Raw genomic sequence first — 16,017 nt, 5'->3', positions numbered from 1 at the left:
ATTGGGGGTGAGGAACACTAAACAAATATAATATGTGAAGTGGTAAAAGAGAGTACTATATGGTATGTGTCCTGACTGGGAATCAAACTGGCAGCCTTTCAGTGCACAGGACCATGCTCAACCGAGTTTTATATATTTGAGTTTCAAAACAACTCATCTTTTAACTGAACATCCTATACCCATAATCATCTTTCATAAATGAAATTTGGACTTTGATATATTAAAATGCAATTTCAAACTCTCATATGGTGGCAGTGGTGTTGTCACCTTATTACAATAGTTTATTTGTGCAATTATACAAATATATTACATTTTGACCTCATCATATAAAGCTGTGTAGAAAATAAAATCAGCAATGGTGGTGATAAAAAGTATAATAGTAATGAGAAAAACAAGTTTTGTGAATTTAATTCCACTGAACCGAAATCAGAACTATTTAGCATTAGATAGTCACTAAATTGAGCCAGTTTTTTTCACTGTAAATGTAAAAAATTTAACTAAAAGACAGCAAGAGCAACACAAATTGCAAAAATATTTTATTAATGTTTTATATATAATTAGGAATTGCTTTATATCTATTTAGCTCTACTAACATTACCCAATTGTTTAAATTTTGCATTACAAGTGAAAACTGGGCAATTCTCTTATGTTTATTAATAATCATTAGAAGCTCTATATTACTGAACTAGAGGCCCAGTGCACAAAATTCGTGCACTCAGGGGGGGACTCCTCAGCCCGGCCTGCACCCTCTTGCAGTCTAGGAGCCCTCAGGGGATGTCCGACTGACGGCTTAGGCCCGCTCCCTGCTAAGCTGGCAGTCAGACATCCTTAGCGCTGCTGCGGAGGTGGGAGAGGCTCCCGCCACCGCTGCTGCACTTACCAGCCGTGAGCACAGCTCAGGGCTTCTGGCTGAGCTACACTCCCCCTGTGGGAGCACACTGACCACCAGAGGGCAGCTTCTGCGTTGAGCATCTGCCCCCCTGGTGGTCAGTGCACGTCATAGCGACTGTTTGTTCCGCTGTTTGGTCCATTTGCATATTAGCCTTTTATTATATAGGATTGAATAAAACATTTATATTGGAGTTAATAAAATGTAAAACACAGAAGAAAGCATGTTCACAATTTTTGGGTCTTGAAATGACCTAAAAAACAAAAAATCCATTAGCTAATTAGTATCCCTCTTTGTAGGAAGTCAAAATATTGTTGTATATAATCTACTTGTCTGCAAAATGATTAGTTCTTTTTATCTCATAGGAGAAAGATCTTGATATAAAGAGGTAGGGAAATCAAAACACAGAAAAGATAAAATTAGAACTCAAATTTCTGAATTTCAACACTTCAGTATTTCTTCCAAAACATTTTAGACAGGTAATTTTAAGTTAATATTGAAAAGCAAATGGCATGTTCAATTTGATATTCATCATATTATTTAATATGTATATTTAATACAATTAGTACGTCATTTTCCAAAAATTAAAATGATCTATTTTACCTACCCCAACAATCCGTTTCATAGCATCCAATTTAGCAGAATCTTTGTTGCTCTCTAACATTTGCTTTAGATCTTCATTCCTATATAAAAGAAAAAAAATTCCATATTTAGATTTTCACGTAACATAGCTATTAAAATAAATCATTTTCATAAGAATTAGAAATATGATGGGCAATGTTAAGTTAGGGCATTCTTATTTATAACTAGAGGCCCAGTGCACGAATTCATGCACAGGTGGGTCCCTCGACCAGACCAGCAATCAGGGCCGACTGGGGCCATGGGAGGTTGGCCGGCCAGGGGGAGGGGCCGCAGAAGGTTGGCTGTGGGAGCACACTGACCACCAGGGCGGCAGCTCCTGCATTGAGCATCTGCCTGTGGTGGTCAGTGCATGTCACAGCAACCAGTCAACCAATCGTTCAGTCATTTGGTCACTTAGGCTTTTATATATATAGATTAGATATGTATTTCTCATCTTAAACCTACACAAAATAATATCAAGTGTTATGGTGCCATAAAGCCCACCAATTAAACAAAAAAATAAAACTGCATCTCATTTCTGCGCAAAATAACAATGTAAACACATATTCTCTCATTCCAAAATTTCTTCTGTATAATCACCATTTAAAAAATAAGAAAAATCCTTGACTCAGCATTAAAATATTTTAACAAGCCAGTTAAAACTTTCTTCAGAATATCTCAAGAATGAGCACTAATGAAAGAAAAGCTTCGTGTCATTTATACCATCCCCCAAAAGAAGAATATAAATATGAAGGAAAACGCCAAATGACAATCACTAATTCAAAGAATTAAGTAAAGGCAATTTTAACATCCCAACTAGATACATAAGACAACTCTAATTAATCTCCAGATAAATATGCTAAGTGAGAAAAGTTAATCCTAACATACTGCATTATTCCATTTATATAATACTAGAGGCCCAGTGCACAAAATTTGTGCATTGGAGGGGGCGAGGAGGGCTTCAGCCCAGCCTGTGTCCTCTTGCAGCCTGGGAACCCTCTGGGGAAGTCTGACTGACGGTTTAGGCCAAACTGTGGAGGCGGGAGAATCTCCAGCCACCGCCACTGTGCTCACCAGCCATGAGCCCCGCTTCTGGCTGAGCAGTGCTCCCCGTGTGAGCACACTGACCACCAGGGGGCAGCACCTGCATTTAGTGTCTGCCCCATGGTGGTCAGTGCGATGCCTGGTCATTCCGCCATTCGGTTGATTTGCTTACTAGCCTTTTATTATATAGAACTAGAAGCCTGGTGCAGGAAATTCGTGCACAGGGGGAGGTCCCTCAGCCTGGCCTGCACCCTCTCCAATCTGGGACCCCTCAGGGGATCTCCAACTGCCTCTCGCAATCCGGGACCACTGGCTCCTAACCACTCACCTGCCTGCCTGCCTGATCACCCCTAACCACCTCTGCCTGCCAGCCTGATCGTCCCTAACTGCCTCTGCCTCACCCCACACCCGGGACCCATGATTCCCTCCTCCAGTTGGTTGCAGGCACCCAGGACCCGGGCTTCCCTCCCTCTGGCCGGCGGCAGGCACCCAGGACCCGGGCCGGCTTTGCCTGGGCCAGCCGTAGCCACAGGGGACTGTGGACAGGTGGCTTCCCCTGGGCCGCAGCCACAGGCACCCGGGACCACAGGGAGGGTGGCTTGTCCCTCTCCTGGGCCGCAGCCCCAGCCACTGGCACCCAGGACCGCAGGACATGTGGCTTGTCCCTCTCCCAGGCTGCAGGCGCAGGCGCAGGCGCAGGCAGGGCCGCTGGCACACAGGACCATGGGGCAGGTGGCTTGTCCCTCTCCCGAGCTGCAGCCTGGCTGGTCCCCATTCCTCTCTCGCAAGCTCATTTGTGCCTGGCTGGTCCCCATTCCTCTCTCACGAGCTCATTTGTGCCTGGCTGGTCCCCATTCCTCTCTCGCCAGTGTTGAGTGTCTGAGCCACTACTGCGTGATGGCATGAGGGCGTGATGACCATTTGTATATTAGCTCTTTATTATATACGATTCTTGAAATAAAATTATGAAAATGGGGAAAAATTAATGGTTACTAAAGGTTAAGCTCAAGAAAGGGAAGGAAGGATATAAAAGGACAACACAAGAGCCCTGTGGTAATGGAACTGTTAGTAACTTTACTGTCATCATGGTTACATGAACCTACTTGAAAAAATGGAATAGAACATTCTCTCTCTCTGTCTCCCACTCTCTCTCTCTCTCTCTCTCTCTCTCTCTCTCTCACACACACACACACACACACACACACACACACACACACACAAAGTACAAGTAAAACTGGGGAGATCTGAACAAGTTGGTACATTATATCAATATCAACATCCTGGTTGTGATACTGTACTACAGTTTATCATTGAACGAAACTTGATACTGGGTACACAGAATCTCTCTGTATTATTTTTTGTAACTGCAATATGAAGTAATTACACAATTATCTCAAAATCAAAGGTTTACGTTTTTAAAAGTTATAATAACTCACTTATAGCAAGACCAATAGGCCAATCAAAAAAAAAAATGGTCAAAAGAGTTAAAGACATTTCACAAAAGATTAGAAATGCCAATAAGCACATCAAAAAATACTTAAGATCATTAGTTCTCAAGGAAATGCAAATTAAATACCATTACACACCCACTAGAGACTGACAATAACAAATGTGGCCAAGGCTATGGAACAACTACAACTCACACACTTCTGGTGAGGATGTAAAAGAAAGCCACTTTGAAAAACTGGGAGTTTCTTATAAATTTAAGCATAAACCTACCATGTGACCCAGTCATTCCACTCCCCAGATAAATACACATGTATTTCCACATAATGACTTACATGAATAATCATAGCAGCTTTATTCATAATAGTAAAAAACTTAAAAAAATCTAAATGTGCATTAGTAAAATGTGACTTAGCCATACATCGGAATACTACCCAGCAATGAAAAAGAATTAACTACTGATACATGCAACAATATGAATTCTCAAAATCATTATGCTGAGTGAAAGAAGAAAGATGCAAAAGAGCATAACTTACTCATTTAAAACTCTAGAAAATGAAACTAATCTGTAATGACAGAAAGCAGACCAGTAGTATCCTGGTGCCATATGCTAGAGAAATGGACAGCAAACGGACATAAGAAAATTTCCCAATTCATAAGATGATGGAAATATTCTGTATCTTCTTAACTGTGATGGTGATTTTACAAGTGTATGATTAAGATCTTTTATGTCAAAAGATCTAATTATAATCTTTAGGTGGATCATTGTTACATGTAAATTATACCTCCAAAAAGTTATTACTGAAAAGTTTTACTGTGTTTTTTCACATGTGTATAGATGCTTAGTTCTGTCATTGCAATAAAAAAAATTTAAAAATTAAAGCTAAGAAGATTTTTTCCCAAAAACAATAGAGGCAATGAAATTCATCATGAAAAAAGAAATTACTCTTCCTTTCCAAGCAACTCATGAAATTAAATGCAATGGTGACCACTAATGGGACACAAAAATTAATAATTACAAGACTGACTTTTCTCTCATTAAAATACAGCTAAAAATATGTAAATAGAAGAGACAGCAATATGTAAAAACTATATCTGAGGACATACAACTACCAAATATTAAAATACAATAAATGTTCACTGTAATGAATTTAGAATCCTTTCTTAAAACTTCTCAGACTTCCTCACATTGTACAGGTAACTTAATAATCATGTATATTTTTTATAAACGAGAAACCTAAAAAACTTTACTGGGGTCAAGGAAAAAAAACTAAAGTAATTAGATAGGAACTGAATAGAAAGAAAATGTGATCATACTATGTATGTCAAGAAAGAATGAAAATTCGTTTTCTTCTTCCTGATCCCCTTTAGTTTTCCCCAACAGTTTTTCACCATTCTACTCCACCAGTGTTACCTGGAGAGAGAAGTGAGCAATGAATAATGAAGTGTTCATTTCTAGGAAGTCCCAACCTCTAAACCCAGGTATATCTTATTCATAGCCTAATGGAAACTTGGTTTATTCCTCTTGGGCTTGAGATGCCAGAGCCCCCTTAAACTAAAAATAAAAGAACAGGAACCCAATATTATAGCCAACGGTTTCGCTGTTAATGTTTAATAGAAAAGACAGTCTTCAACAACAAATATAAATATCTTTTGTGTCAACACAGGCAGAGCAATAACTTTGAGGTTCAGAGAAAAGAGACAAGAAAAATCCTAGGCACTGTTTCAACCAGATATACTAAACAACTTTTCACATATGTGTCATAAAGACCCATTGAAAATTCTGATATAAATTACGTATCTCTTCCCAAATTCCTCTTTGCTTAACACCAAAACAGGAAAGATTTAGAAAACTTAACACCGTAACACCTATCTTACCCTTACAATATGTTTACTCGTACTGAGTCATTTAGTTCTACCTCCTTCGTATGTGGATTCAAATATGGCCTATTAACATGTATTATTGCATTAACTTAGAAATTTAAAAATTCTTTCTGATAAACATCAAGAGTTGATTCAAATTATTGCTGAACTGGCACTATTTTCATTACCTCTGCTGAAAACCAATACCTGTTTCAAATAATGTATTATTTTATTTGCCTAGTTCTTCATTTACCTATTTAGCTTTTCAGCTTTGAGTATTAGGATACAAACTTTATTTTTACATAAGTGACACCTTGTGGTATTTAGTGGTATAACCTTTCTTTCATGTTCGAAATATGCCTGTTTTTATAGTTTCAAAGAACAGAGAAAAATATGTAACTGTATTATTAAAGAAAATCGTACTATCACCAAGAAGCCACTTTATTTCGGCACCAGGATAAAGCAACAACTATAATTGAAAAGCAAAGTTTACCAGTTATATATAAGAACTTAAGTAGTGGTGGGACTTTTAGATAATATAAATTACCTCTTTTTTAAAAATCTATAATCCATAACTCTTTACAAACTTCCACTCCTGTACACCATATCAGTACCACTCAACGTTTGATCCAAGAAAGTATGGTCCAAGAACCATTACCAACCCACAAACGTTTGTTACTAATCCATGAGGAGTTATGTACAGAAACTGAGAGCAAGCATAGTGAGAAACCTGACAGAACAATTCAACAATGTAATTTTATACCTTTTGAGTCTAAGAAAAATTGAGGCTTATATTTTGCATGTTTTTTTTATTTCACTTTCCTAGTAATTTATTTTTTGTTGTAGTTTACTGAAGAATCTATCCATAATGGACTGAAAATTTTAAAAGGCCCTTCACCAGTGATAAGGAATAGCAATTTCCAATCAGAGGTACATTTCAAAATGATGCATCAAAATCGTTAAGATGGGGGGAGCTGGAACTTTTTCAAGCCCTGCCAAAAATTCTTTAACATGGGCAGCTATACCTCTTTATGCTTTGAGAACCACTCAAATAAAAAATGTTACTGCCCCAAGTGCTACATTGTACACATGAACAGGTATATAGGAAAAAAGGCTGGTAATAAGAGTCAAAATTTGCTCTTTCCTATCTGCCATGCAGTTGAAGGGGTTGGCCTCCATAGTAAGTTTTATGTGCACAACATGAAGGCTTAGTAACTTTCAGTTCAGTTAGTGCCATCTTGTATGATACTCAGAACCTTGTATAGGTTTTGGCACAAAGTATTCACTAAATAAATAAAAGAGTGAGTAAAACAGGAAAGTCCAACTACCAAATCACCCATCTATTAACCCTCTAAAAGGAGGAAATACTAAACAATTTTTATCCAAGTAAATATGTATGAGCTTTTCCTCCTAAACTGTTCACAAAATTAAAGAGTCTACAATTGCTATCATCACTTCAACACTTAGTAATCTAAAGGTTAGTATCTACTTCAAATAAGTTGTTATGAAGACAATGAGAAATGCACTTATCACTGGGCCTAGCACATTCATTTATTCAATATCTACCGGTACTATGTGTCAAGAATTGTTCAAAGTAGTGAGGTCCCTGACTTCTTGAAACTTACTTCCTAAGTGAGAATTTAGGAGGAAGGAAGTATGAGGGAATTTCAGAAGCAATAAAAAACTGAAAATTATAAGCAAAGAAACTTGTTAAACTTCTGCATTAAAAATGACATAAACTGCCAAAACCGGTTTGGCTCAGTGGATAGAGCGTCAGCCTGCGGACTGAAGGGTCCCAGGTTCGATTCCGGTCAAGGGCATGTAGCTTGGTTGCGGGCACATCCCCAGTGGGAGGTGTGCAGGAGGCAGCTGATCGATGTTTCTATCTCATCGATGTTTCTGACTATCTATCCCTCTTCCTTCCTCTCTGTAAAAAATCAATAAAATATAATTTTTTTAAAAAATGACATAAACTAACACAAAAATAAATAAAATGAATTTGGGATTCATCTGACAGAAGTGACGATTTTCTTAAAATACAAAGAGCTTTAACTAATCAATAAGAGCTGATCCAATAGGGAAATGGACAAAGAACATTTAAAAGTATTTCGCTGAAAGAATAAACCAATACATATGAGGGAGAAGACTTAATGCACTCACAATTATAAGGATTCAGTGTAATAACATTTTACACTATAAGATTGGCAAATATTATGAAATTTGATGGTATCCAGTATTGGCAAAAGTATAATGAAAACAGACTTTACTGTTGTTGCAACCCATCTGGAAGGTAATTTAGCAATATGTATCATAATTTAAAATGTAATAACCTTTGATCTACAACTCTATGTCTAGGATTTTTTCCTACAAATAGATACTTTCACACAATTATGTAAAAATTTATGTTTCAGTATTGCTTATACTCAACAAACATTGGTATCAATCAAATACCCCTGAAAAACAGAACCAATGAAAGAGAGTACTAGGAAATATTATATAGTGATGAAACAGATTGAAATAGCTTCATATGCTAACATGGAAAGGCCTCCAAGATATATGAAGGGAAAAGCAACATACATGGAGGTTTTTATATATATTAATCACTTGGTTTTTAAAACATTTTCTGGAAAAGATACGTACGAACTTGTTCATTATAGCAAACTCTGGGGTTTTGGTCATGTGAGTTACATCCCTTCTATATCATGGATTAAGTTGCCACTAACACTTGCATTTATAATATGTAATTAACTTATTTAGCCAACTGATTGTAGTATTACTTTATAGAACTTACTAGAGGCCCAGTGCACAAAAATTCGTGCATTCGGCAGGGGGGTGGTCCCTCAGCCTGGCCTGCACCCTCTCGAAGTCCAGGACCCCTCAGGGGATGTCCACCTGCCAGCTTAGGCCCGCTCCCTGAGGGATCGGGCCTAAGCTGGAAGTCAGACATCCCTCTGGCAGACCAGGAGCCCTCAGGGGATGTCCAACTGCAGGCCTAAGCTGCAGTCGGACATCCTTAGCAATGCCATGGAGGCAGGAGAGGCTCCCACCACCACCACTGCACTCGCAGCTGTCAGCCCAGCTTGTGGCTGAGTGGAGCTCCCCCTGTGGGAACGCACTGACCACCAGGGGGCAGCTCCTGCATTGAGCGTCTGCCCCCGGTGGTCAGTGCACGTCATAGCAACTGGTCGTTCCGCCATTAGGGTCAATTTGCATATTATCCTTTTATTATATAGGATAATACTATCTAATTTTAGTATTACAAAGTCTCTATGAAGATGTGTGACTATTATTCCCATTTAATAGATAAGGAACTGAAGCCTAGAAATTATAAGGGCAACATAGAAGTAAAAGATTATACAACATATAAGAAATTCTTAATTCATATAACTTTTAAGTATACCACCAGAACTAGAAAATGACAAAGAATTAAACTTGTCTTGTTTTGAAACCAACATTCTTCATATTTATCACATTGTTGCCAATTTCTACTATAAAGTTGAGCATATATGAACACATTTCAAGAACTGTAAAGTAATACCTTATAAGTATAAATCCATAATCTACAGTGCCATACTTCCTCCCTAATCTATAATCTGCTACAAGAAAATTGTTGTTTTTTCTCTTAAATTCAAAATTTTTATGAAAAGAAAACTGATCACTGGAATCATACACTAATTCTAACTATCCTCAATAGTAATCTAAAACATCTGTGATACACTTCCGTCGAAGTCAAAATAAATTTTATTTTCACTGACATTACTTTGACTGTATTTGGTTAACATTATCTCATGTAGATTCATCAGCTCAAAATTAATTAGTATTACAGAATAGTGTATTCCATCCAAACAATTCATCTTTGTTGGCTCACATACCTCACTGCTACTGGCATGCCACTGTAATAATGGGCATGGTGCCACAGTAACAGATGGGCATAAACACAGACATGCCAAAGAGTTACTGTGTGCATCAAGTCTGAGTATTAGCATTAGGTTTTCCTCCAAGAAATTCATAAACTATAGTAGAATAAATACAAGTTTTCTAAACTGTGTTAATAAGATATGCCAACTCAAAGCTAAATTAATTTTTAAGTTCTTCAAAAATAAATAATAAAAACTTTCTAAGGCCACAGAAGACAAGTTTTCCATCTGATGAGTTTGGATCAGCCTTCTGTGTAGGGAATTGAGGAAACCAATATGCAATCTCTACCTCAGAAAAGCTGTGTCCCTGAAGCATTTGAAAAATCTCAGGAAAAAATTCTGTTTTTAAAAAGTCACATAGCAGTGTTGCAAGATTAAAAAGTCTTGAGATACAGCACACATCACTGAATATACTTAACACTACAAAACCATACACTTAAAAATGATTATGAAGGCAAATTTAATGTTAATGTGTTTTTTACTGCAACTAAGGAAAAAAAGTCACATAGTCCTGCCAAGTGTCCTGATGAAGGCTATCCAGGCCTAGAAAGAGAAAAAAAGGTCATACAAATTCCTACTTGACAGGAATAGAATCTAAAAGTGTAAATAACTGAAGCTTATATAGTTATTTAAAATTCTTCCATCTATTGAAAAACTATTGTCATCTAAAAAGTAGCCAGTTAGCCAAAACCGGTTTGGCTCAGTGGATAGAGCGTCGGCCTGCGGACTCAAGGGTCCTGGGTTCGATTCCGGTCAAGGGCATGTACCTTGGTTGCGGGCACACCCCCAGTAGGGGGCGTGCAGGAGGCAGCTGATCGATGTTTCTCTCTCATCGATGTTTCTAGCTCTCTGTCCCTCTCCCTTCCTCTCTGTATAAAATCAATAAAAATATATTTAAAAAAATAAAATAAAATAAAAAAATAAAAAATAAATAAAAAGTAGCCAGTTTAAAAAGATTAACTTATTTCACATGGTTGTAAATTTTTGAAATAGATAATACACATACTATTGACTAAACTATATTGAAAATTTTTATCATTTTTACTACATTAATGAAAACAGTTTTAAAATACTAAGAATGCTAAAGAAAAAAAATCATTTGTGGACACTATCATCCAAAACCATTTACGTAATGTACTAGGCACCAGAAGAGAAGGTTGTGCGTGCGTGCGTGCGTGCATGCGTGCGTGCGTACGTGCGTGCGTGCGTAAATAGAAACCATCTCTGACTCCTATTTCCAGGCACTTAAACACATTTTCTCTTTAAAAAAATGTTCAGCCTGGCCAGTGTGGCTCAGTGATTGAGGGTCAACCTATGAGCCAGGAGGTCACGGTTTGATTCCCAGTCAGGGCACAAAGTCCTCTACATACACAAATCCAAAACTCATTTGTTAGTAATCATCCTACTAGTACTTGACCCTATTCATACTACTTGACACAATTACACCAGGAATGCTGATTTCTTTTTACACTCACTCCCTTGGTGTCTCATCCAGTCCATGATATTTAATACCATCTATTACCTGATGACTCCCAAACTTGTATCTATAACCTGACTCCTCCCCCAAGTTCCAGATTTATGTATACAACTGCCTATTTAATATCTCCACTTGAATACCTAATAGGCATCTCAAGTTAACATGCTCAGGCCCTTCAACCCCTGCCCTCTTTAAATTCCTCTTCACACAATCTCTGCCATTTTAGTTGATAGCAATTGCAAACCTCCTGCTGTTTAGGCAAAAAACCTTGTGGCCATCCTTGGTATCTTTTTCTCTCACATACCACATCCAAACCATCAGCAAATTTTATTGGCTCTACCTTCAAAATACTGTATTTTCAACCACCAATCTAATTTAGTCATCATCTTCTCTTGCCTGGATTACAATAGACTCTTTGCAGATCTTGCCTCAGACCTGCGAGTTCAGAAGGCAAAGTGATCCGTTTAAAAAGTAAATTGGATCATTTCATTCTTGTGTTCCAAACCCTCCAATGGCTTCCGTTCTCACTCAGAGTAAAATCAAAGTCCTTAAATGACTTACAAAGTCCAAGTCAATCTGGCCCCTTACGTCTCTGACCTTCTCATCTACTAACTTCCCCCTCCTCTTCACTCACTCTACCCCAGCTATACTGGCCTCTTTGTTGACCCTCACACAGGCCAGAAATTATCCTGCCTCAGAGCCTGAGCACTTCTGAATACTCTTGTATTCTTCTTACTGAACACTCTTCCCCAGACATCTGCATGTCACTCCCTCACCTCAAGGCATGTGTTCTATTAACAAATTCTCAGGGATCTTTTCCTGACCCTGCTTTTTCTAACTCAATCCAACCTCCACTCTCTCTACCCTATTTCTCTGCTTTATTTTCCTCCATAGTACTCCTTGTCATCAAATGACCAACTATATATTGATTTGTTTATTGCCTATCTCCCCTCCACTAGAATGTATGCTCCATGAGAGCAGGCATTTTGTCCACTTCTTAGTCCCTAGCATCAAGAACAGCACCTAGCATACAGATGGCACTCGAATTTGTTAAATTGATAAATTACTTCTATAGTTTTTTAAAGTTGGGGGGGAAAAAACACAAGAAATAAACAAAGAGGTCCCAAGTACCCCGGACTATAACCTCTTTGAAGCAGGAAATATATCTGGCACACAACAGGCACTTAATAGTTAATGACTAACTTAATACCCATTCTGCTCAAAACCCTCCCATGGCTTGTCTTCTCACTGGAAGTAAAATCCCAAATTCTTACCAGGCACTACATAATCTGGTCCCCTCACCTTCTACTCTGCCCTTACTTTTCTGCCCTCATAGTACTGATTTCCCCCTCATCCTTCACGACCACATTTTTAACCTAAGCTTTAAGAAATGTCGAGAAAACCCATTCCTAGAGTAAAGTTGGGTGATACGTAGCTCTGCCAACCCATAATTTTGGAACCAGGCTTATTCATGAGTCTCTCCCTTGTCCAGCTGCCATGCTAACTCACTCAGCTGAAGGATTAAAGACACTGGCCTATCAGAAATACAAATAATCAGCCCATCAATAAGCAGACATTGACCATAAATTGTTCACTTGTGTAAATCTATGAACTCTTTCCAGTTGATATGCTAAATAAGTCTTCCCTAAGTACACAAACCAGCAAATGTTATTCATAGTAATATGAAATATATGAAAATCATTTCTTCCTGATTATTCTACTTTGGGCTCTTCACTTTAAAATTTGAATTTGGACTGCAGGCAATTTGTTTTTGTCAGCAGTTCATTTATATACACAACTGCAATAGTCAAATTATTTCACTATAATACATTTGTCATACCATGAGCACTTTAACTTTTGATGCAATAAAAGAAGAACATGTCAACCAACCATCTGTCTGCCTTTTTTGTTTTTTTTTTTGTTTTTTGTTTTTTTTTTTTTAAATATATTTTATTGATTTTTTACAGAGAGGAAGGAAGAGGGATAGATAGTCAGAAACATCGATGAGAGAGAAACATCGATCAGCTGCCTCTTGCACACCTCCCACTGGGGATGTGCTCGCAACCAAGTTACATGCCCTTGACCGGAATCGAACCTGGGACCTTTCAGTCCGCAGGCTGACGCTCTATCCACTGAGCCAAACCGGTTTTGGCTGCCTTTTTTGTTTTGATCATTTAGTTCTACTATGTAGTTCTAAATTCTAAGTTTTTAAAAAATAATGTTTTAAATAATGATAAGATTTCAGATTTCCAGATTTCCTCCTCGATTTCACCAAGTCAGTGATCTTAAAATAAAATATCCTATGTCAAGGGATAAAAATCTTTTTGACTGAATATTTGTTAAGATAATTTGTAAAAGTCAGAACTGACTCTCCTCCAAGAATAAAGCAAGCTAAGCAAATACAATGGAACACCTTTACAATCTGTTGGAAAGGAAGACTCTGCTTACAGGCAGTATTTCATCTTTTTTTTGTTGTTGTTTAATGGATAAAATCTTATTTGATTTTAAGTGTATTTAAAAAATTAAATTATAGGAGGCCTACTTGAGTAATCAACCCTTTGTAAAACTAGCAATCTTATTCATGTGAAGACAAAAACAACTCCCAGCCAGGAAGGCATTGGCTACCGCTACAGTTTTTTTTTTTGTGTGGTTTTTTTTTTGTTTTTTTTACACAGTTTTTTTCTTAATAGACAACTTGGAACAAAAGACAGTTACTTAAGTGAAACATCAATAAAACATTGAAATTGGCTAATATTTTATGTGCCCTTTGTAAATAAAATAAAGTAGGATTCAATTTACATATAGGGTCAGGCAAAAAGAAGTTTATAGTTGTAAGCGAAATACAGAGTTAATAAAGCTACTGTAATCATCATAATCTGCATGTCTTTTTCCATATGAACAACTATAGACCTACTTTTGCCCACCCCTGTAAACAGCATGGCAAGTATTTTAACATCTCCAGAACAAAATCTAATGACCACAAATTTCAACCAGTTAGGCAGAATTAACAAAATAGATTTGCTATCAAAACTGGAGTTATTAGCACTCAGTATGCAACAGACTGCCGTATTTCAAAGGAAAGAAGGTAGGGGAAGATTAACCAATGAACTTATATGACTATAGGCCCAGTGCATGAATTTGTGCACGGGTGGGGTCTCTCAGCCTGGCCAGCAATCGGAGCCGATCAGGGCCGCAGGAGGTTGGCTGGGGAGAGGGGCCACAGGAGGTTGGCTGTGGGAGCGCACTGACAACCAGGGGCAGCTCCTGCATTGAGCGTCTGCCCCCTGGTGGTCAGTGTACGCCATAGCGACCAGTCGACCGGTCATTCGGTCACTTAGGTTTTTATATATATAGATAGACTACATGCCTGATGTACAAAATTCATGCCAGGGGCTCCACCTCCACCACCGCAGCGGCCACAGGCCTCTGCCTCAGCCCCTGCCGCAGCAGCTTTGTCTGGAAGGTCATCCGGAAGGATATCCAGAAGGATGTCTGGTCTAATTAGCATATTATGCTTTTATTATTATAGACTAGAGCCCCGGTGCACGGAATTCGAGCCCGGGGGGGGTCCTTCAGCCCAGCCTGCACCCTCTCCAATCTGGGACCCCTCGAGGGATATCCGACTGCCCGTTTAGGCCCGATCCCACCTAAATGGGCAGTCGGACATCCCTCTCACAATCCAGGACTGCTGGCTCCCAACTGCTTGCCTGCCTGCCTTCCTGATTGCCCCTAACTGCTCCTGCCTGCCTGCCTGCCTGATCACCCCCTAACCACTCCCCTGCCAGCCTGATTGATGCCTAACTGCTCCCCTGCCAGCCTGTTTTCCCCTAACTGCCCTCCCCTTCAGGCCTAGTCACCACTAACTGCCCTCCCCTGCAGGCCTGGTCACCCCCAACTGCCCTTTCCTGCAGGCCTGGTCACCCCCAACTCCCCTCCTCTGCCGGCCTGGTCACCCCTAATTGCCCTGCCCTGCTGGCCATCTTGTTGCGGCCATCTTGTGTCCACATGGGGGCAGCTATCTTGTGTGTTGGAGTGATGGTCAATTTGCATATTACTCTTTTATTAGATAGTATAGAGGCCTGGTGCACGGGTGGGGGCCGGCTGGTTTGGCCTGAAGGGTGTCCTGGATCAGGGTGGGGGTTCCCTTGGGGCGTGGGGCAGCCTGGGCGAGGGACCTGTGGTGGTTTGCAGGCCGGCCACGCTCCCCGGCAACCCAAGCCAAGGCCCTGGTATCTGGGGTTTATTTATCTACACTGATAAAAGAGAAACATGCAAATTGACCATCACTCCGCTACGCCCACCAGCCAATCAGAGCGAGTATGCAAATTAACCCAACAAAGATGGCGGTTAATTTGCATAAGCAGATGCGGAGTGAAGACTGAAGACAGCATAGAAGGAAGAAGAAGGGAAAGCGGAAAGCTGGGCAGTGGTGGCAGCGGGAGGGAAAGCACGGGGCAGCAGCAGTGGCGGCAGTGGCTGCGGGAGGGAAAATGCAGGTGGCGGGGGCAGCTGTGGCAGGAGGGAAGGGAAAGCACTTGGCAGAGGGGTCGGGGGTGGGGGCAGAGTGGGGCGGTGGTGGCGGCAGCGGCGGCGGGAGGGAAGCCCACCTGGGCGGGCTTCACTCAGGCCGCAGGAAGCCCTGTTCTTGCAGGAATCTTCCTGCAACGGGCCTCTAGTCTTCTATAATTGAAACTTTGTAGCCTTCAGTGGAGGCCTGGGCCCGCCAGGGTGTGCGGAAAGCTTGGCTTCCTCCATTGCCG

The 16,017-nt window shown here is 39.8% G+C and overlaps 1 protein-coding gene across 4 annotated transcripts in view; it reads right to left on the bottom strand.

Annotated features, from left to right (window-relative positions):
• The window catches only part of AP3B1 (adaptor related protein complex 3 subunit beta 1), a 215,024-nt gene that overhangs the window by 186,504 nt on the left and 12,503 nt on the right, over positions 1 to 16,017 (bottom strand). For all 4 annotated transcript variants that reach the window (XR_013961150.1, XR_013961151.1, XM_080679402.1 and 1 more), the window contains exon 2: positions 1,497 to 1,572. Coding sequence is in view for 2 of the 4 variants with exons in the window: in XM_080679402.1 (XP_080535528.1) it covers positions 1,497 to 1,572 (76 nt within the window). In the remaining 2 variants the exon portion in view is untranslated. The remainder of the gene's footprint in view (positions 1 to 1,496; positions 1,573 to 16,017) is intronic.

The sequence above is a fragment of the Plecotus auritus genome (genome assembly GCF_963455305.1).
Source record: "Plecotus auritus genome assembly, chromosome: 7".
In the NCBI taxonomy this organism is placed as follows: domain Eukaryota; kingdom Metazoa; phylum Chordata; class Mammalia; order Chiroptera; family Vespertilionidae; genus Plecotus; species Plecotus auritus.
This window is presented reverse-complemented; position numbering and strand designations above follow the sequence as displayed.